Below are 23,094 nucleotides of genomic sequence, written 5' to 3'. Positions count from 1 at the left end.
TGGATTATCTAATGGAGACCTCTTTCGATACTTCCAAATTCGAGATTACATACAGGAGAAGACTACGTTATTAAATAGTCTTTATAAATCAGATAGAGAATGTAGAGTGCTATGGCCAATCGGAGTATCTTCCATCTGCACTATTTATCATTTATTACATGATGAAGTATCGGGAGATATGGACAATCTGCTTAAAACATGGGATCAGGATTTGGGACTGGAAATCTCTATAGAAACGTGAAATGACATTTGAGAAAATGCCAGAAAAATCACCATCTGCAACAGAACTCAGGCCATTCACTTGAAAATACTTCATAGGGCCCATAAAGCACCGGACCCATTGGCAAAAATTAAGGCTGGAGCATCTCCAATGTGTTCCAAATGTAAAATAGAGGTGGGAACTCTTGTACATTGCTTATGGACCTATTATAAGATCCGTAGATATTGGACTAAAGTAGCAAGTACCCTGACAAAAATCTTAGGAACGGAAATTACAGTTGACCCTGTATCTCTCCTTCTGGGTTTTTCAAACTTACCCTCCCTGGATATGCACAGGAAGAGATTATTTTCTATCCTCTCTTTCTGTGCAAGGAAAATTATTTTGGTGAACTGGGTGGCCGAGGGCCCCCCTGGACTTTCGAATTGGTATAGATTAATCATGGAATGTATTCCCCTTGACTTCCTTACAAATATGGTGCACCAAAAGACCGCATTATTCCATAAAATATAGCAGCCCTTCTTGAATTACATAAATACAGATATTTCGGCCATCCTAACAAGGGCTTTTATTCAATTGAGATGGTGAACCTGGTTGGTCCGGGGCCCTTGAGAGGAATCCTGTACGAATACGGGTTTTGTTACGATTCGATGTTAATACATTCCGAGCATGTATCTCATTACCCAATTTCTGTGTTATCCGTCGTTTTTTTTTTCTCTTCTTTGAATAATGTCAGAGACTTAATTATACACTCTGGTTAGTTGTAGGTTAGATTAGTAGTTAGTTGAGTTTTGTTTTTTTTTTCCTCCTTGGTTTTTTTGTTTGATAAATTTTGTTTATTATTTATTTAAGATTTAATTGTATATCAATGTTTATGCTTGAGTTTTTTTTATTTGCAAACTTGTAAAAATGTTAAATTTTCAATAAAAATATCTATTAAAAAAAACGTATGAGCACGAGAGTCCTCCATTTCTGTTTTTCAGTGGCAGTGGTTGCAGCAACTTGAAGGGGGGGAACTTGTACCAGGGACCTGCTAGGAGCAGTGAGTCACTGATTTGTGCTTTTAAATTTGAAGTCAGAGAGCAGAGGTTTCTGGGAAAGGAGGGACTTCTTATTTTTATTTTCGTCCTGCTATATAAGTCAGTGTCTTCTCAACCCGAGACCCTACCTTTATAGGGCCTCCCACCCAACCACCTCCTCTAACCTTAAAGACCAGTGACATATCAGGTAAGCGTCTCTTTTTTACTTTGTGACTAGGGGGCTAGCAGGGATGGCAGTGCAGGGAAAGCAATGTTACTCCTGCATGATGTTTGAGGTCAGGGACACCAATAGTGTCCCATTCAAGTACGTCTGCAGGAAGTGCACCCAACTCTCGCCCCTCCAAGACAGTGTTAGGGAATTGGAGCAGGAGCTGGATGAACTTCGGATCATTCGGGAGGCAGAATCTGTGATAGATAAGAGTTACAGGGAAGTAATTACTCCTTGGCAAGAAGAAAGCTGGGTGACTGTTCTAAAGGGGAAAAAAACAGTTAGTGGAGGGATCCCCTGTGGTCGTTCCCCTGAAAAACATGTATACCGTTTTGGATAGCGTTGAGGGGGACGACATACCAGGGGCAAGCAGTGAGGCCCAGGTGTCTGGCACAGAGCCTGTCCCTGTTGCACAGAAGGGAAGGAGGGAAAGGAGGAGAGTGTTAGTCATTGGGGACTCAATAGTTAGAGGCTCAGATAGAAGATCTGTAGGGAACGAACGAGACTCGCAGTTGGTGTCTTGCCTCCCAGTTGCCAGTGTCCGTGATGTCTCGGATCGTATCTTTGGGGTCCTGAAGGGAGAGGGTGACCAGCCTCAAGCCGTTGTCCATGTAGGTTCCAACGACATAGGTAGAAAGAGGGATAGGGATGCAAGGCAGGAGCTAGGGTGGAAGCTGAGAGCTAGAACAAACAGAGTTGTTATCTCTGGATTGTTATCCGTGCCATGTGATAGCGAGGCAAGGAATAGGAAGAGATATCAGCTGAACACGTGGCTGCAAGGATGGTGCAGGAGGGAGGGTTTCAGGTTTTTGGATAAATGGGGCTCATTCTGGGGAAGGTGGGACTTGTAAAAACAGGACGGTCTTCACTTGAACCAGAGGGGTACTAATATCCTGGGTGGGAAATTTGCTGGTGCTATTCAGGTGGGTTTAAACCAGCTCAGCAGGGGGATGAGAACCAGAGGTGTAGCTGCAGTGCACAGGAGGATGAGAGTAGGAAGGACAGGATCAGGATTTCACGGTCACAGGAATGTGCTGGCAGACAGCAAACTGGTTTGAAGTGTGTCTACTTCAACGGGAGAAGTATCCGAAATAAGGTCGGTGAGCTTGCAACATGGATAGATACATGGGACTTCGATGCTGTGGCCATTTCAAAGACATGGATAGAGTAGGGTGAGGAATGGATGTTGCAGGTTCCAGGGTTTAGATCTTTCATTAAGAACAGGCAAGGCAGTAAAAGAGGAGGAGGCATGGACTTGTTAGTCAAAGATAGTATAACAGCGGCTGAGAGAACATTTGATGAGGACACTTCTGAGGTAGTGTGGGCTGAGGTTAGAAACAGGAGAGGAGAGGTCACACTTCTTGGAGTTTTAGATTCCCACCTCAGGCAACTGTCTGTGTGGAGTTTGCACATTCTCCCCGTGTCTGCGTGGGTTTCCTCCGGGTGCTCCGGTTTCCTCCCACAGTCCAAAGATGTGCAGGTCAGGTGAATTGGCTATGCTAAATTGCCAATTTAGATTAGAAAGGATCAAGGTTAGTTGCGAACAGGTCTTATCAATTCTAGAAGGAGTGAAAGTAGACAAGTCCCCTGGGCCAGATGGGATTTATCCAAGGATTCTCTGGGAAGCTAGGGAGGAGATAGCAGAACCTTTGGCTTTGATATTTGAGTTGTCATTGTGTACAAGTTTAGTACCGGAGGATTGCAAACGTTGTGCCCTGGTTCAAGAAGGGCAGCAGAGATGACCCAGGTAATTATAGACCAGTGAGCCTTACTTCTGTTGTGGGAAAAGTTTTGGAAAGGATTATAAGAGATGAGATTTATAATCATCTTGCAAGCAACAATTTGATTTCAGATAGTCAACATGGTTTCGTCAAGGATAGGTCATGTCTCACAAATCTCATTGAGTTTTTTGAGAAGGTGACCAAGCATGTAGATGACGTGGTATACATGGACTTCAGTAAAGCCTTTGATAAAGTTCCACATGGTAGGCTAATGGAGAAAATGCAGAGGCATGGAATTGAGGGTGATTTAGCAGATTGGATTAGAAACTGGCTTTCTGGAAGAAGGCAGCGAGTGGTGGTTGATGGAAAATATTCAGTCTGGAGTCCAGTTACTAGTGGTGTGCCACAAGGATCTATTTTGGGACCACTGCTGTTTGTCATTTTTATAAATGACTTGGACGCAGGCATAGGTGGATGGATTAGTAAATTTGCAGATGACACTAAAGTCAGTGGAGTAGTGGACAGTTTGAAAGAATGTTACAGGGGGACTTGGATAAACTGCAGAATTGGGTTGAGAGGTGGCAAATGGAGTTCAATGCAGCTAAATTTGAAGTGATGCACTTTGGGAAGAATAACTGGAAGGCAAAGTACTGGGTCAATGGAAAGATTCTTGGTAGTGTGGATATGCAGAGGGATCTTGGAATCCATGTGCATAGATCCCTGAAAGTTGCCACCCAGGTGGACAGTGCTGTTAAGAAGGCATACGATGTGTTAAGTTTCATTCGTAGAGGGATTGAGTTCCAGAACCGCAATATCATGCTGCAACTATACAAAACGCTGGTGCGTCCACACTTGGAATACTGTGTACAGTTCTGGTCATCCCATTACAGAAAGGATGTGGAAGCATTGGAAAAGGTGCAGTGGAGATTTACCAGCATGTTGCCTGGTCGGGAGGGAAGGTCTTATGAGGAAAGACTGAGAAACTTGGGTCTGTTCTCATTGGAAAGAAGGCGGCTAAAGGGGGATTTGATAGAGACATACAAGATGATCAGAGGATTAGATAGTGTAGACAGTGAAAGACTTTTTCCTAGGATGATGATGTCAGCTTGTACGAGAGGGCTCAACTACAAATTGAGGGGTGATAGATTTAAGACAGATGTCAGAGGCAAGTTCTTTACGCAGAGAGTGGTAAGGGCATGGAATGCCCTTCCTGCTAAGGTAGTCAACTCAGCCACATTAGGGACATTTAAATAATCCTTAGATAAGCACATGGATGATATTGGGATAGTGTAGGGGGACAAGCTGAGAATAGTTCACAGGTTGGCGCAACATCGAGGGCCGAAGGGCCTGTTCTGCGCTGTATTGTTCTATGTTCTAAGACTTCTAAAATTATGAAATTATCAGTTATCAGGGCTCAGGATATTCAACAGCTTCCCAGAGATAGAAGCAGCCAACTGCATATGATAATTATTTCTTAAAGCTCAAAGGCCAAAAGTGTTCCCTCTGGGCCTGCAAGCACATTAATCTTACTCCTGTTGACTCCACCTTATTCTCACAGCCATCACTGAAGTATTCATATTTTGATCATTAGGCTACCTGAGAGGTGACAGGATGTAAATTCTAAAACCAATAAGGTTAAGATCCAACTGCAAATCATTCAGGTCAATTTTCATCCACTGTTATTTCCTGATTTCCACCCTTTTGAAAACAAGGTTAAATGCCAGTTTATAATTCAAAATGTTATAACACACCTCAAGTTCTTCAGCTAGAGAATGGCACTTCTTTAGTCAGAATAAATAGACTCTGCAAATGAAGGGTGCATTGGTACTTCTAACACAAATCATCTAACAGTTAAAAATGGTAGATCTTCTTTCACTCTCCATGTTCAGAGCAAAACCTAAGTGTAATATATCTAATTTACCACAGACCAAGAACTGAATCTGGGTAGGTACGGATCACAATTCCACATAGTGCATTTATTTCCCAAACTGAAAGGCACCACACAATACATGACAAAACGGAAAGCTCCCATTCAGCTGATTGACTCTGAACTGACTCTTTGAAAATGCTATCTAGTTTAGTTCCATATTTCAGATTTTACTACGTAAATCTGCATACTCTTCAGGTACAAATCCAATTCACATTTCAAAGTTCCAATGAAATCTGCTTGCTTTACGCTTTCAGGTAGTGGATGTCAAGTCTTACTAATCCTTTGTGTGAGGAAAGTCTTTCTCATTTTCCTTATAGTTTTTTTTGACAATTATTTTATAACATTTATTAATCGCACTTGAACTTTCAAAACCACATAGAATTACCAGTACTTTCATTCGTCTTCTCTACTCGAAGGAAAACTGTCTCATCTTGTCCGATGTATCCAAAGACCTCACTTAATTTATCCTTGGTATTATCATGGTAAAACCTTTTCTATAACCAAAGATCCTCCTAAAATGTGATGCCCAGAATTGAGCACAACACCATTTGAGGCTGAACCAAGGATTTATGAAGATTTATGACTATTGCTGTATTTTGTATTCAATGACCCCAGTTACAATGTCAAGTATCCCATATGCTTAACCTTCAGAATTGTTTTAATAAGTATCCACTCAAAATAGTATGATTTAGAATGTTTGACCCCCCACAACTGCATCAAATTGTACATACCATGAGTTTGCCGATTGCACTAATCTATTGTCTTTTTGAAGTCCACTTCTTTCCTGGTCAAGATTTACTATATTGCCAAGCTTTGTCACATGTACAATATTCAAAATTATATTCCCCATACCCTGAATTCATATCATTTATACACAAGAAATATGCAGATACTAATATGATCTGGGGATTTCACTGCATGCTTCTCAATTTATTTACTTTTTCTATGTGCTTCTTTCCAAATAAGTCTTTAATGTGGTACTTGAACAAATACATTTGAAAATCCAACAAAATGTACAACATTACCTTCAACCACCTTCCGTTACTTCATCAATAAGATTAATCAAACATTATTTGCCTTAACAAATCTCTGTTGACTGACATTTATTAGGTTCTCTAAATTGGAATCAATTTTGTTCTTGACAATGGTCTCAAATAGCTTTTCCACCAATTTGCCTGGAGTCACCAGATTTATCCCTCCCATTGTGGCAAGTCTCAAAGTAAGTATACTTTTAAGCGGAAGTAATATTGTCACTGCATGTGATTTGACATTATGGAAGTTTCATATCCCATCTTACCTCAAGGATCACCTGAAGCACAATATATAATGGAAGCACGCTGCTCATTTGAAATTTTATGTTTGTGTATAAGAGTAAGATTCTTTAATATCTATGCCTAGTTTCTGTGGTTATGGGAGATAATACTACCATTTCTACATCAGGCAAGATACCCTGCTGGAAGCAAAATTACATCACCGCCTCCTTTTTTTTTGAAAACAGGTTACAACATTAGCAATCATTCAGTCTTCTGGTACCACTCCCTTATCCAAGGAGGAGTACATGATTGTGGTCAAATGGTTTTTACAACCATTTTTTGCCACTCAATCACTTCCAGTTTTCTACAGATCTTAAGTTTCCTCTCTGCTGGAACATCCTGATTTCCCTATCCCTTCAATATTCATTTAAACTACCACATTGGTCCCATCCGAGTTGAGGAGCAACCTTTAGGCTGTTGTGATGGACCAGACCAACTCCTTCAAGTATATCAAGGAGATAGCATAGACCCTAACTTTTGTCTTATTTAAGGCGCTGTGTTCCAGATATAACCCGACTGGTTACATTACTCAGCTTTAGGCAAAACACACCTTATCCCTAATCCACAGTTAAAAGATAAACAAAATAAAGAATTAGTACAAACTAATTCTGTTGGAAAACTTAATAGAATAACAGAATATTTAACTAAACAGGACATGTTCCAATTTAGTGGACATCCAATAAACACACTCTTGGCAAAGGAAAAGTCAGTAAAGCAGATTGTATCACATGCGATTCAGGCAGCAGGCAGCGAGAACTACAGATTTTTGCAGTGGCAGGGAGATAGTTTCCACAAACAACTACAAAACCCCAACAACTGCTGTGAGCCAAACAAAAACCCTGGTTCTGTGGGAGTCTGGCTCTACCATTCATGCTGCTTCTATTGTTCCAACTTCAAAGAAAAAACCCTAAAGTCTCCGAAATTGTTTACCTTGTTGGCTTGGGAGAGAAAGCTTGGTACCCACAGTTCAAAACTGAAGAAAAAACCTGTTAAAGCATACTACGGTCACACTGTATAGGTCCCCACTACCGCACAACTGTTCCCAATGCTCCAGAAATATGAAGACAATGTAGCGACAGTTATCCAAGTTCTACACATTTTCTTGCTGCTATTATTCTCAATAGCATACATATAGACAACAGAACATAAAACATTACTGCGCAGTACAGACCCTTCAGCCCTCGATGTTGCACCAACCTATGGAACCAATCTGAAGTCCATCTAACCTACACTATTCCATTATCATCCATATGTTTATCCAATGACCATTTAAATGTGCTTAATGTTGGCGAGTTTACTACTGCTGCAGGCAGGGCATTCCACGCTCTTACTACTCGGAGTAAAGAGTATTTTGCATCAGTATTTACTGTGGAAGAGGATATGGAAGATACAGACTGTAGGGAAACAGATGGTGACATCTTGCAAAATGTCCATATTACAGAGGAAGAAGTGCTGAATGTTTTGAAATGGATAAAGTGGATAAATCCCCAGGACCTGATCAGGTGTACCCTCGAACTTTGTGGGAAGCTACAGAAGTGATTGCTGGGCCTCTTGCAGAGATATTTGTATCATCGATAGTCACAGGTAAGGTGCCGGAAGACTGGAAGTTGGCAAACGTGGTGCCACTGTTTAAGAAGGGTGGTAAGGACAAGCCAGGGAACTACAGATCAGTGAGCCTGACGTCGGTGGTGGGCAAGTTGTTGGAGAGAATCCTGAGGGACAGGAGCATAGATTAGGGATAGACAACATGAGAAGAAGCAACAAAGAAGATTGTTGAGGGCAGGGCGGTAGATGTGATCTATATGGACTTCAGTGAGACGTTCAACAAGGTTCCCCATGGGAGACTGATTAGCAAGGGTAGATCTCATGGAATACAGGGAGAACTAGCCATTTGTATACAGAACTGGCTCAAAGGTAGAAGACAGAGGTTGGTGGTGGAGGGTTGTTTTTCAGACTGGAGGCCTGTGACAAGTAGAGTACCACAAGGATCGGTGCTGGGTCCTCTACTTTTTGTCATTTACGTAAATGATTTGGATGTGAGCATAAGAGGTATAGTTAGTAAGTTTGCAGATGACACCAAAATTGGAGGTGTAGTGGACAGTGAAGAGGGTTACAACAGGATCTTGATCAGATGGGCCAATGGGCTGAGAAGTGGCAGATGGAGTTTAATTCAGATAAATGCGAGGTGCTGCATTTTGGGAAAGTAAATCTTAGCAGGACTTATACATTTAATGGTAAGGTTCTATGGAGTGTTGCTGAACAAAGAGACCTTGGAGTGCAGGTTCCTAGCTCCTTGAAAATGGAGTCGCAGGTAGATAAGATAGTGAAGGCAGCGTTTGGTATGCTTTCTTTTATTGGTCAAAGTATTGAGTACAGGAGTTGGGAGGTCATGTTGTGGCTGTACAGGACGTTGGTTAGGCCACTGTTGAAATATTGCATGCAATTCTGGTCTCCTTCCTACCCGAAAGATTTTGTGAAATTTGAAAGGGGTCAGAAAAGATTTACAAGGATGTTGCCAGGGTTGGAGGAATTGAGCTATAAGGAGAGGCTGAACAGGCTGGGGCTGTTTTCCCTGGAGTGTCGGAGGCTGAGGGGTGACCTTATAGAGGTTTACAAAATTATGAGGGGCATGGATAGGATAAATAGGCTAGTCTTTTCCCTGGGGTCAGGGAGTCCAGAACTAGAGGGCATGGGTTTAGGGTGAGAGAGGAAAGATATAAAAGAGACCTAAGGGGCAACTTTTTCACACAGAGGGTAGTACGTGTACGGAATGAGCTGCCAGAGAAAGTGGTGGAGGCTGGTACAATTGCAACATTTAAGAGGCATTTGGATGGGCATATGAATAGGAAGGGTTTGGAGGGATTTGGGCCGAGTGCTGCAGGTGGGACTAGATTGTGTTGGGATGGACGGGTTGGACCGAAGTGTCTGTTTCCATGCTGTACATCTGTATGACTCTATCTCTGACATCTGTCCAAATCTATCACCCTTCAATTTAAAGTTATGTATCCACGTTTTAGTCATCACCATCCAAAGAAAAAGGGTCTCACTGTGCTCCCTATCTAATCCTCTGATTATCTTGTATGCCTCTAATAAGTCACCTCTTAACCTTCATCACTCCAACAAAAACAGACCGAAAACAGCCTCAAGTCCCTCAGCCTTTCCTCATAAGATGTTCCCTCCATACCAGGCAACATCTTGGTAAATCTCCTCTGCACCCTTTCCGATGCTTCCAAATCCTTCCTATAATGCGGTGACCAGAACTGTATGCAATAGTCCAAGTGCAGCCGCACCAGACTTTAGTACAGCTGCAGCATAATCTCTTGGCTCTGAAACTCAATCCCACTACCAATAAATGCTAACATACTGCATGCCTTCTTAACAATCCTATCAACCTGGGTGGCAACTTTCAAGAGATCTACGTACATGGACACAGAGATCTCTCAGCTCATCCACACCACCAAGAATGTTACCAATAGCACAGTACTCTGCATTCCTGTTACTCCCTCCAAAGTGAATCACCTTTCTGAAATAAACTCCATTTGCCATCTCTCAGCCAGGCTCTGCAATTTATCTATGTTGCTCTGTAACCTACAACATCCTTCCACACTGTGCACAATTCTACAGACTTTAGGGTCATCCGCAAATTTACTAACCCATCCTTCTACGCCCTCATCCAGGTCATTTATAAAAATGACAAACAACAATGGCACCAAATAGATCCTTGCGGTACACCACTAGTAACTGAACTCCAGAATGAATATTTTCCAAAAACCACCAACATCTGTCTTCTTTCAGCTAGCCAATTTCTGATCCAAACCACTAAATCACCCTTAATCCCATGCCTCTGTATTTTCTGTAATAGCCTACCACGGGGAACCTTTTCAAAAGCTTAACTGAAATCCAAATACACCACATCAACTGCTTTAGTCTCATCCACCTGTATGGTCACCTTCTCAAAGAACTCAATAAGGCTTGTGAGGCATGACGTACCTTTCACAAAACCGTGTTGACTATCCCTAATCAAATTATTCCTTTCTGGATGATTTAAAACCCTATCTCTTGTAATCCTTTCCAAAACTTTGCACACAACAGAAGGCAGGCTCACTGGTCTATAATTATTCAGGGTTGTCTCTACTCCCCTTCTTGAACATCTCATCTAGTAGCCTGTATCTCAGTATTCTCCTCACCAACATTGTCTTTTTCCTGTTTGAATACTGACAAAAAATATTTATTTAGTATCTCTCCTATCTCCACACAAAACTTATCACTACTGTCCTTGACTGGCCTTAATCTTACCCTAAATCATTCTTTTATTCCTGACCTACCTATAGAAAGCTTTAGGGTCTTCCTTGATCCTCATGTCCCGTCCTTGCTCTTCTTAGCTCTCTCTAGGTCTTCCCTGGCGAACTTGTAACTCACAAGCGCCCTAACTGAGCCATCACATCTCATCTTTACATCTTCTTCTTGACAAGAGATTCAAGTTCTATGTTGTATATTGACTTCAGCAAGGCATTTGAAAAGGTCCCCCCATGGCAGGCTCATTCATAAAGTCAGGAAGTATGGGATGCAGGGAGATTTGGCTATCTGGATTCAGAATTGGTTGGCTGACAGAAGGCAGAGAGTGGTTGTAGATGGAAAGTATTCTGCCTGGAGGTCAGTGTTGAGTAGGGTCCCGCAGGGCTCTGTTTTTGGGCCTCTGCTCTTTGTAATTTTTATAAATGACTTGGATAAGGAGGTTGGTGGGGGGGGGGGGTTAGTAAATTTGCATGACACAAACGTTGGAGGTGCCATTGATAGTATCGAGGGCTATTGAAGGCTGAAGCGCGACATAGACAGGATGCAGAGCTGGGCTGAGAAATGGCAAATGGAGTTTAACCTGGGTAAATGTGAAGTGTTGTCTTTTGGAAGGTCAAACTCGAATGCTGAATATAGGATTAAAGACAGGATTCTTAGCAGTGTGGAGGAACAGAGGGATCTTGGTGTTCAAGTACATAGATCCCTCAAAGTTGCCACCCAAGTGGATAGGACTGATAAGAAAGCATATGGTGTTTTGGCTTTCATTAACAGAGGGATTGAGTTTAAGAGCCGCGAGGTTTTGCTACAGCTCTGCAAGTCCCTGGTGAGGCCACACTTGGAATATTGTGTGCAGTTCTGGTCACCCTATTATAGGAAAGATACAGAGGCTTTGGAGAGGGTGCAAAGAAGGTTTACTAGGATGCTGCCTTGTCTGGAGGGCTTGCCTTGTGAAGAGAGGTTGACTAAGCTCGGACTTTTCTCTCTGGAGAGGAGGAGGAAGAGAGGTGACCTGATTGAGGTATGCAAGATAATGAGTATAATGGATCAAGTCAATAGCCAGAGACTTCCACAGGACAGGACTGACTAGCACGAGGGTCATTGTGTTAAGATATTAAGAGAAAGGTATACAGGGGACGTCAGAAGAAGGTTCTTTACGCAGAGAGTTGTGAATGTATGGAATGCGATGCCAGCGGTGGTGGTGGAAGCAGAGTCATTAGGGACATTTAAGCAACTGCTGGACATGCACAGGGACAGCAGTGAATTGAGGGGTGCAAAGGTTAAGTTATTTTATTTTATATTAGGTTAATGTTCGGCACAACATCGTGGGCCAAAGGGTCTGTTCTGTGCTGTACTTTTCTATGTTCTATGTTCTTCAGTAAATCATGGTTCCCTCGCTTGACATTTTCCTCCCTGCTTGGCAGGTACATACTTATCAAGGAGGTGCAGTAGCTGTTCCTTGAACAAGCTCATTTCAATTGTTCTAATGCCGTGCAGTTTCCTTCCCCATCCTATGCATCAGAAATCTCGCCTAATCGCATCATAATTGCCTTTTGCCCAGCTATATTCTTGCCCTGCAGAATATACCTATCGCTTTCCATTGTTAAATTAAATGTAACTGGATTGTGGTCACTATCACCAAAGTGCTCACCTACCTCCAAATCTAACACCTGGCCTGCTTCATTACCCAGTACCAAATCCAATCTGGTCTCGCCTCTTGTTGGCCTATCTACATATAGGGTCAGGAAACAATGGACAAAAACTGATCCATCTAAAGTCCTCAATCCAAAGCATTTCTAGTCAATATTTGCAAAGTTGAAATCTTCAGTAACAACTACCTGGTACTCTTGCTCCTATCCAGAATCATTTTTGCAATCCTTTCCTCCATATCTCTGGAACTTTTTGGAGGTCTATAGTAAACTCCCAACAGGATGACCTCTCCTTTCCTGTTTCTAACGTCAGCCCATACTATCTCAGTCGGTGAGTTCTCATCAAACGTCTTTTCTGCCACTGTAATACTATCCTTGACTAGCAATTCCACACCAATCCCTCTTTTACCACCTTCCCTGATCTTACGGAAACATCTAAATCCTGGAATGTGCAACAACCATTCCTGTCCCTGCTCTATCCATGTCTCCAAGATGGTCACAACATCAAAGTCCTAGGTACCAACCCATGCTGCAAGTTTACCCATCTTAGTCCAAGTGCTCCTGACGTTGAAGTCAACACTGCAAACCACCTTCCTGCTTCTGGTAAATTCCTGCGACCTTGAAACCTTATCATGACCTCACTACTCTCAACTTACTGTACACTGGAACTACAATTAAGGTTCCCATGTCCCTGCTGAATTAGTTTAAACCCTCCTGAACAGCATTAGCAAATTTTCTCCCCAGGATATTGGTATCCCTTTGGTTCAGTTGTAGACAATCCCATTTGTAGAGGTTCCACCTACCCCACAATGAGCCCCAATTATCCAGGTACCTGAATCCCTCCCTCCTGTACCATTCCTGTAGCCACATGTTCAACTGCTCTACCTGTTCCTTGTCTCATTAGCACGTGGCACGGATAACAAACCAGAGATAACAACTCTGTTTGTTCTAGCTCGAAGCTTCCACTTTAGCTCCTTGAATTTCTTCCTTACATCCCCATCATTGGTTTGTTGATGGACAACTTGGGGCTGCTGCTCCCCCTCCCCCTCAAGGATCCCGAAAACAAGATCAGAGACATCACGGACCCTGGCAGCTGGGAGGCAATACACGAACAGAAAGTGTATATGGTAGATATACAGGAGACAAACATCTTTAAAGCCCTGTACTTACACAACTTTTCCTAATTTTTGAAATTCTGTTTTGGAACTTCATTTCTTTTCCCACATTATTATTTTTGCATGGGTGATTACTGCTGCAATCTGTTTCCTCTGAAAGAACATCATCGTACATTGGGGAAATATAAAATTACTCAAGAAAATGGTGAAAATTCACTTTCTTTTTACTTTCTGCCATCTTACTTCTATGTGAGAGCTTCCAAGTAGGAATAATGGACCATTTCTAGAAGGACATGGGAATCCCAGAAAAGTTGGTCTCGAGAAGTATGTAAATTCATGTACAACCTTACCTAAATGAATGCGAAGACTCAGTAAAATAACCAGGAAAGTTAAGGCTCCCTCAAGCATAGACCTTTCATGTTCTGTGTCAAGTGCTGCATTTTGATGCTGTGATGCCATTGTCAGTAAATCCACCACTTTAAATCTAGACAAAGGAACAAGATTCCACAGAAACGTTACACAATCATTTGGTTATATTTCTCAGCTTGCACATTTCAAGACAATTTGCAAGAATACCTATTCAAGGAAAAAACCAACATATATAAATGAGTGTGCTGATGATTGGCAAGTGGACTCTAAGTGAAGAGATATTGCCTTGACGAGCACACCCATTCATGCTGGTTGATAGCTAACTGGAAGGCTTTGTTTAAATTTTAAACCATATGGATTGACTCTGATTGGTCAGGGCATTGCCGTCAGAAACGGAGCAGTGAATTGCTGACAACCTACATGGTTTAAAATTTAAGCAGTAAAATTAGTGCAGATGTGGAAGCAAACTTGGAATATTTCAGCTTTTTTCTTTTGCTGAAGTCTCTTCAGATAGTTCTCAAAACTTGTGTATTCTCAAAGAATAATCAAGCATACACTTGCAAACCAGATGTCCCAATGTTCCCAAAATGCATGAAGTCCAGATTAGGCTTTACCTGGCACAGCACTAGAAGTACTCACCTTTCAAAAACAGATGAAACAAAATAATCTGGATCCAGCCTAGAAGCACAAATCTAGGGGAAAAGAATTAGAAGATTTTCAATTTATTTAATGATAATCTTCAATAATTTAAATAAATATATTCAGTCTTAAACATGCGGATTTAAAATTCTAGCACATATACTACACACGAGCTGCAGCAAACCTCAAGATGTCAAACATGGGCATACCTGGAGAAGGAAGATATCTGGGTCAATCATAGAGTTGCAAAAGTGGGACTGAACATAGGTCATAGCCTGTCCTTTAATTTGCAGACCATTTCTAACCCACATGTTGCTGTGTATCTCCGATAGACTTGCCTAAAAAATAGTTAATAGCCTTTCAGTTCTTAATTCACATGTATACCAACAAATTGAACAGTCAAAACTATTCTTAAGTTTAACTGTAAAAATGTCACAGAAGGTGTATGTGTATGCACCTTAAAAAGTTGTGTTGGTTTCCATAACTCAAAGTACATTCGTTAAATAGGTCAACATTAATTTGAACAATTTAGTGACAAACTCTTATTTACAATTGCGTCTTATTTACAATTGTGTGCTCCCCCTATTTATCTACAGAATAGGGATAAAATGGCACAGAACAAAGTCTCATTGAGACTTTGCCTGGTCCAAGGGTGATTAGGTAATACCAATTATGACCAAGAACCTCATGAAGGCCTTATAAATGCAGGCACACAATATTTCATTGCTTGTGAGAGTTCGTAGGCTACACCATAATTAAAACATTGCTATACGTTTGGAAACATACAAGTGCTACATTCTCCATGCTGTTCAAATTTGAAAAGACTCAAGCATTGGCCCACTTTCAAATATTTCATAGGGACATTGGAACAGGAGGAGGCCACAAGGCCCCGAGAGTTTGTTCTACCATTCAATGAGATCATGGCAGATTGGTGGTCCAACCGCACAAAGCAATATCTCTCAGCCTATGGTCCGTATTCCTTAATACCATGGCTTAACAAAAAAAATCTACCTCAGATTTAAAATTCACAACTAATCTCGCATCCACTGTTGTTTGTGGAGGAGAGCTCCAAACAACAATTGCCCTTTAGAGGTAGAACATCTCTTCTGAACAATCCGATCAGAGTACCCTCCAGTTAGAGTCATAGAGATGTACAGCATGGAAACAGACCCTTCAGTCCAACCCGTCCATGCCGACCAGATATCCTAACCCAATCTAGTTCCACCTGCCAGCAAATCGGCCCATATCCCTCCAAACCCTTCCTATTTATATACCCATCCAAATGCCTCTTAAATGTTGCAATTGTACTAGCCTCCACCACTTCCTCTGGCAGATCATTCCATACACTCACCACCCTTTGCGTAAAAAAGTTGCCCCTTAGGTCACTTTTATATCTCTCCCCTCTCACCCTAAACCTATGCCCTCTCGTTCTGGACTCACCGACCCGAGGGAAAAGACTTTGCCCATTTACCCTATCCATGCCCCTCATAATTTTGTAAACCTCCATAAGGTCACCCCTCAGCCTCCGACACTCCAGGGAAAACAGCCCCAGCCTGTTCAGCCTCTCCCTATAGCTCAAATCCCCCAACCCTGGCAACATCCTTGTAAATCTTTTCTGAACCCTTTCAAGTTTCACAACATCTTCCCGATAGGAAGGAAACCAGAATTGCACGCAATATTCCAACAGTGGACTAACCAACGCCCTGTACAGCCACAACATGACCTCCTAACTCCTGTACTCAATGCTCTGACCAATAAAGGAAAGCATACCAAATGCCTTCTTCACTATCCTATCTACCTGCGACTCCACTTTCAAGGAGCTATAAACCTGCACTCCAAGGTCTCTTTGTTCAGCAACACTCCCTAGGACCTTACCATTAAGTGTATAAGTCCTGCTAAGATTTGCTTTCCTAAAATGCACCACCTTGCATTTATCAGAATTAAACTCCATCTGCCACTTCTCAGCCCATTGGCCCATCTGGTCAAGATACTGTTGTAATCGGAGGTAACCCTCTTCACTGTCCACTACACCTCCAATTTTGGTGTCATCTGCAACTTACTAACTGTACCTCTTATGCTCGCATCCAAATCATTCATGTAAATGACAAAAAGTTGAGGACTCAGCACCGATCCTTGTGGCACTCCACTGGTCTCAGGCCTCCAGTCTGAAAAACAACCCTCCACCACCACCTTCTGTCTTCTACCTTTGAGCCAGTTCTCTATCCAATTGGCTAGTTCTCCCTGTATTCTATGAGATCTAACCTTGCTAATCAGTCTCCCATGGGGAACCTTGTCGAACACCTGACTGAAGTCCATCTAGATCACATCTATCACTCTGCCCTCATTCATCCTCTTTGTTACTTCCTCAAAAAACTCAATCAAGTTTGTGAGACATGATTTCCCACACACAAAGCCATGCTGACTATCCCTAATTAGTCCTTGCCTTTCCAAATACATGTACATCCTGTCACTCAGGATTCCCTCCAACAACTTGCCCATCACCGAGGTCAGGTTCACTGGTCTATAGTTCCCTGGCTTGTCCTTACCACCCTGATTTACTATATCAGAATAGTTTTTTTTCTAAATTGTGTATTTTGACATGACCAATATATTACATTTCCAAATTTGTGTCTGTGTGAGTGAGTGAGTGAGTGAGTGAGTGAGACAGAGAGACAGAGAGAAAAAGAGAGAGACAGAGAAAAAGAGAGAGGGGCACAGAGCGAGAGAGAGAGAGAGAGAGAGCAAGAGAGCGAGAGAGAAAGAAAGAGAGAGACACACAGACAGACACACACAGAGAGAGAGAGAGAGAGAGAGAGAGAGAGAGAGAGAGAGAGAGAGAGAGGGAGACGCCGAGAGAGAGGGAGACACAGAAACTGTGCTTCCTCTTTCTGAATAATTAACTGGATTGATTACCTGAATATGTTCCAGGTGGTTTCAAGTACATTTTCAGATTTAAAAAAAGTATAGGTATAATGTCACAGAATGAGAAAATGAAACTTTTGATTGGAAAATGTACAGAAAAAGCAAGTGTTTTTGCTTATAAAATCTAGAAATTATACGCCCAGACTTCTGAGATTGGCTAATAAAGTATACATTTTTCTTGAAACAATTTTTAAAAAAATCATTGAGTAAATTTAGCCATGCTGTTGTGAAACACAAAATTTATCTTAGTTCAAAATGCTCTTTAGGAGGTTGCAACTTCAGTTTCAGAATAATCAAGGGACATTTTTACAACCGACCTTTTCTCTTTGATACATGTTCCCTGACTAGTAATTCATGATTATCATAAACAGTCAATAAAAATCTCTGAACTGTATATTTGCTTTATTCATATAAAAGCCTCTCCATTGTGTTATTTCTACAGATGTACAAAAACAAGTCACCAAAACAAATGAAACCAGAAGTGCAATCATTATTAAGCACTATTCTTGGCTTGAAGCAGATCATGCAGACTGAACATGGTTGCAGCAAGGCCTTAGACAGTACAAATGACATGCACCAACAAAAAAATTAAAACACCTGAATTTGAAGTGGATGAACCATCATTTTCATTAGCATCTCTTGATCTGGCAGGAGTGAATCAAGATCCAATTGCTGACATCTAATAGCCTGTAAAGAAGTCAAAATATTACAATGCATACAATAGATACGTTCACACATTAATTCAATTATTTATCTTAAAATTAATGACATTTGACAAATTATAAAACACAAATTAATAAGTGTCTTCTATTGCACTGCATATCTTTCAAAATATTTTTGCACTGATATTATTATTATATTATTCAAACTATTATGTGGCAAGTGAATTTAAGGGACAAAACAGCATCAACCTTTTAAGAAACAATGTCTGTTCAAGAAGCCACATCTTTTTTGTTTCTTGAATTATGGATTGAAATTGGGAATGCTCTAAAGAGGGAATGGAAGGTTTTTTTTGTAATAACAAGTCAAACTAACCAGTGTACTACCCCCTCATTCCTGACAAAGAGCCTATGCTCAAAACGGCGTCTCTCCTGCTCCTCAAATGCTGCCTGACCAGCTGTGTTCTTCCAGTACCACTCTCTTCGACTCTGAACCCCAGCATCTAGTCCTCACTTTCTCCTATATGCACTATTCTTACTTTGGAGAACACCATGACCAGGTAAAGCGGCATCACCTGGTGCTTAGGCAACTCTTCCCAGAGACCGTATATTAATTGGCTTTTCAATTGGCACCAGTTGTTATATGTTCAGGGGAGCTCAGATAGCAACAAGTCTTTGATTAGTAAGGTTGCAGCATGACAATCTGTGAGAGGACTTCAAGAAGCTAGCTACACCAATCCCTCTCTCTGATCTTTAGCTCTGAAAAACTGCCTTTTCTAATACTCAGTCAAAAGAGAAAAGAAAAACTATGTTCAGAGTTGCTGAAAAGAGGAATACTCAAGTTTGTCACAACAAACCAATCCTGGGTCCAACAAAGCAGCCATTGAACTAAAAAGATAGTTGCTGTGCAAAAAACAAAGCATCATTGAAGAAAAGGAAAAAGAAAATGAAAATGGGATTCCAACACATTTAGTTTTCTGAAATTGGACTGATGACACAAAACTATGCTCCTCTGAATAATGTTTTCCGTCCACTCATACAATCTGTGTTCGGTCAGTTTTTTCTTCCATTTTGTGTCTGCACATGTACATGTGAACGTTTTAAAAGGGATTACATATAAACTACATAAAGCAGAAGTTCTGATCTTTTGCTGTTCTTGTTAAAGTTAAGAGCATTTCAAAAACTTGTTTTTTGTTACCGAATAATCTGAATAATCTTGATAGGAATAAGGCAGAGGCAAAATGCAATTTGTTGCAGTTCCATTAAATCTTCACACTTGTTGTTACACTGGATTTGATTTCCAGCAGACTATGTCACTGAATTTTGACAACTTGTACCACCAGAGGTACGCTAAACATAAGCCAGTAACTCGGACATGTTAGACAGACTATAGCCTATTTTAGGACTAAGAGTCATAGAGATGTACAGCATGGAAACAGACCCTTCAGTCCAACCCTTCCATGTGAACCAGATATCCCAACCCAATCTAGTCCCACCTGCCAGCACCCGGCCCATATCCCTCCAATCTCTTCCTATTCATATACCCATCCAAATGCCTCCTGAATGTTGCAATTGGACCAGCTTCCACCACTTCCTCGGGCAGCTCATTCCATACACTCACCACCCTCTGTGTGAAAAGGTTGCCCCTTAGATCTCTTTTATATCTTTCCCCTCTCACCCTAAACCTATGCCCTCTAATTCTGGACTCCCCGACCCCAGGAAAAAGACTTTGCCTATTTACCCTATCCATGCCCCACATAACTTTGTAAACCTCTATACGGTCACCTCTCAGCCTCCAACGTTCCAGGGAAAATAGCCCCAGCCTGTTCAGCCTCTCCCTATAGCTCAAATCCTCCAACTCTGGCAACATCCTTGTAAATCTTTTCTGAACCCTTTCAAGTTTCACAACATCTTTCCGATAGGAAGATGGCCAGAATTGCACGCAATATTCCAGCAGTGGCCGAACCAATGTCCTGTACAGCCGCAACGTTACCTCCCAACTCCTGTACTCAATATTCTGACCAATAAAATAAAGCATACCAAACGCCTTCTTAAAAAAATTGTTGGAATGCCTTGACAAGACTAACATTTATTATTTACTATTACTTGGCGTTCAGAACAGTCACCTTCTTGAAATTCTGCAGTTCACATTGTGAAGAACTTCCCACATTAGGAAGTAAGTTATAAAATTTTTGACCCAGTGATGAAGGAAATGCAATGTATGTCCAAGTTATAAAGCATCACTTGGAAGGGCACCTGGATTTGGAATCTTGGAGCACCTGCTGCCTGTCTTTTCATCAAATCATCGGTCCTTCTCTTCATGCACACAAGAGGCTACTTTTTGGTAAGGAATCAGTGAATCAATATTTATCAGCAAAAAGCCACACTATTTTTTTTCCCTTAACACAGTTTCCAGCATTTTTCACAAGGACAACAATACCTCACTTTGTTCAGATGCAGATCACTTTGGAAAAACAATTTATATTTGTAGTGCTGGTTAGACATTATTCTTCCAATGCAGCTCCACTCCACTATAACTGACAAAGATTTCCATTAATTAGTATAACAATGACACATTACTGCCCAAGAATTTACTAAGAGGATGATACTAGTACAGAATTTGAAAAGATGTACTGTGAAATTCTTGAGCAGATTGATATAAGAAGTGAGGAAGTATAGGTTTGGGCAGATATAAAAGTGGGCAAATCTTCAGTTCTGAGTAAGTTATATTCCATTTTGCTGTCTTAGATGTGAGAGGAAGCTACAAGGGCACAAATCCTAATTTTTAAATCATCTCTGGCCACAGGGAAGATGCCAGAGGAAGGACGAGAAATAACATGGTTCCACTTTACAAGAAGCATGATGGAGATAAACCAGAAAACTATAGAGTGGTTGGGAAACTATTGGAGAAAATAGTGAAGGAGAAAATTAATATGATAAATAAGTTTATGGATGATACAACAATTGACTGGTTGGCAATAAGGAGGAAAGTGTTAGATTGCAGGAGAGTATAAACTGATAAGTCAGATGGGTGGATCAGTGACAGATGGAAATTAACTCTGGTAAATGTGGGGTGATGCACTTTAGAAGTAACAACAAGCATCCACAACCAAGAGATGGTGAGGAGATCTAAAGGGGCAACCTTACCTGAAACAAAAGCCCCAAGAAATCTCACCAACAACAAATTAAAATAGTTGCTGTTCTGTATTGTGATCACAATAACGTTCACCCTACCACCTTTTTTCAAAATCTTCCTAAACGCTACTAAATTTCTCTTTAACCATCCATACAGGGCTAATCGCTCCTCAGAATTTACCATGAAACCATGGTAACAGTCAAATGCATATACTCTCTCATTCCAAGGTCAATGCACCCTTTCCCAAAACGTTTGGTGCCAAAATTGTATTTCAGACGTGGTCTAACTAGAAATGTTAATTACTAAGGCAAAGCTTCCTACTGTTTTTATTATCACTCTTTAGATATAAAGACTAACATTATATTAGTTTTTTTTAGATATCCTTTTGCATTGTAAACTACTAAATTTTAGCCATGGGCCTTGAACTCTAGGTTCTTACTGCCTGTAATTTTCCACAATTAAACTGAGATCTACCAATTTTGGTCCAAAGTGGGTGGACTAATACAAGTGTAAGTTTCGCCCACTCACTACATATGTCAATGCTCTTTTGCGACTTTGGCTGCCACTTACATTATGCCAATCTTTATACCATCGACAAATTTGGATACATGTCTTCCTATTACATTATTCAATAATAAGTACAAGAGTAGTTTTCAGCATCATATGGACATTCATCTGATCTTTAGTCCAATGGACTTAATAAACAAAAACTGGGCAGATTTTTATACCCACTATATACATATATAAAATTATGAAACAACTTAACATTTCTTTTTAAATAATAGGCAAGTTTTAAAAAGTGATTTTGAATACATTGTATTGAAAATGACTACCTTGCTCAGAAACATGGCATAGTAACGATGAAGAGGCAAGTGAAATGTAACCTGGTTAGGAGCAGGCTAAATTCAAGGGGGAAAAAAAAAGAAAAATTAATACTCACATACCAAATTTTCTTAATGTTTAATTATTACAGTTGTAAACAACCATAGTTTCCAATGTTACAAACTACTACTCATTACAAATTCATACAGGACAGAATTGTATATGTCAAAATAAATGTTTTGGCATAGCTTGTTAAAATACATAATCTAACAAAGGACTATATTACAACTATTGCATAAAAATATCTGGCAATGTACAATCCAGGGCGTTAACAAGATTGCCTTTGGACAGCATTCCACCACAGAGTGGTCAGACACAGGTTTGCTAAAATTTATTAATGCAAGTTCCAGCATTCAAAATTTAGATGAAACATGTATACTCACATCAGTTTTTTCAAAGACAAACATGAACAATCATTAAAGTTACCACAATCAGAAGAATGGATCTTACACCTCAGATCATGTCTGATGTCTGGCTCTAGACTAGTACTCGGCATTTATGAAAATATTTGTTTTGGCTTTTACAACTGTCCGATTCTGATATAATTTGAGTGACTCTGTTCCAGACCCTACAGGGCCAATACATCATTCCCGAGGCGTGGTATCTAAAACTAGATATCAAATTCTAGCTGGATACAGGCCCTGCAAAACTTAAGTTTCACTTCTACAATTTTTGAAATCTAATCCACTGGAGATATAGGTCAACATTCCAGTCACCCTTCACGGTTGTGGAACTTGGAAAATTATGGTCAAGTGCTTTGTCTCTTAGCTCATTGCTCAACTAGGTATACCATTCCAAAAAAGATTCAGTCCTAATAAGTGAATTTGTATTAAAACATCCACCTGAAGCAGTAAAGTTTGTTCACACTCAATGCCAAAGCATACTGGAAACCGGTGTGGCAGGAAATTCAGTTCATTGAGTGGTGCTAGAAATAAAAAATAGTTTATAACATGCTGCAGGTGAGATACTGATAATAGTGCCAGGATTCTGATGTAGATTCT

The 23,094-nt window shown here is 40.8% G+C and overlaps 1 protein-coding gene across 4 annotated transcripts in view; it reads right to left on the bottom strand.

Annotated features, from left to right (window-relative positions):
* ubr3 (ubiquitin protein ligase E3 component n-recognin 3) overlaps positions 1-23,094 on the bottom strand; it is a 356,926-nt gene that overhangs the window by 232,900 nt on the left and 100,932 nt on the right. For all 4 annotated transcript variants that reach the window (XR_011961687.1, XM_072579281.1, XM_072579282.1 and 1 more), the window contains exons 12-16: positions 22,045-22,110; positions 18,014-18,103; positions 14,704-14,832; positions 14,495-14,547; positions 13,837-13,970 (exon numbers count right to left, since the gene is read on the bottom strand). Coding sequence is in view for 3 of the 4 variants with exons in the window: in XM_072579281.1 (XP_072435382.1) it covers positions 13,837-13,970; positions 14,495-14,547; positions 14,704-14,832; positions 18,014-18,103; positions 22,045-22,110 (472 nt within the window). In the remaining variant the exon portion in view is untranslated. The remainder of the gene's footprint in view (positions 1-13,836; positions 13,971-14,494; positions 14,548-14,703; positions 14,833-18,013; positions 18,104-22,044; positions 22,111-23,094) is intronic.

The sequence above is a fragment of the Chiloscyllium punctatum genome, chromosome 10, assembly GCF_047496795.1.
Source record: "Chiloscyllium punctatum isolate Juve2018m chromosome 10, sChiPun1.3, whole genome shotgun sequence".
Classification (NCBI taxonomy): domain Eukaryota; kingdom Metazoa; phylum Chordata; class Chondrichthyes; order Orectolobiformes; family Hemiscylliidae; genus Chiloscyllium; species Chiloscyllium punctatum.
This window is presented reverse-complemented; position numbering and strand designations above follow the sequence as displayed.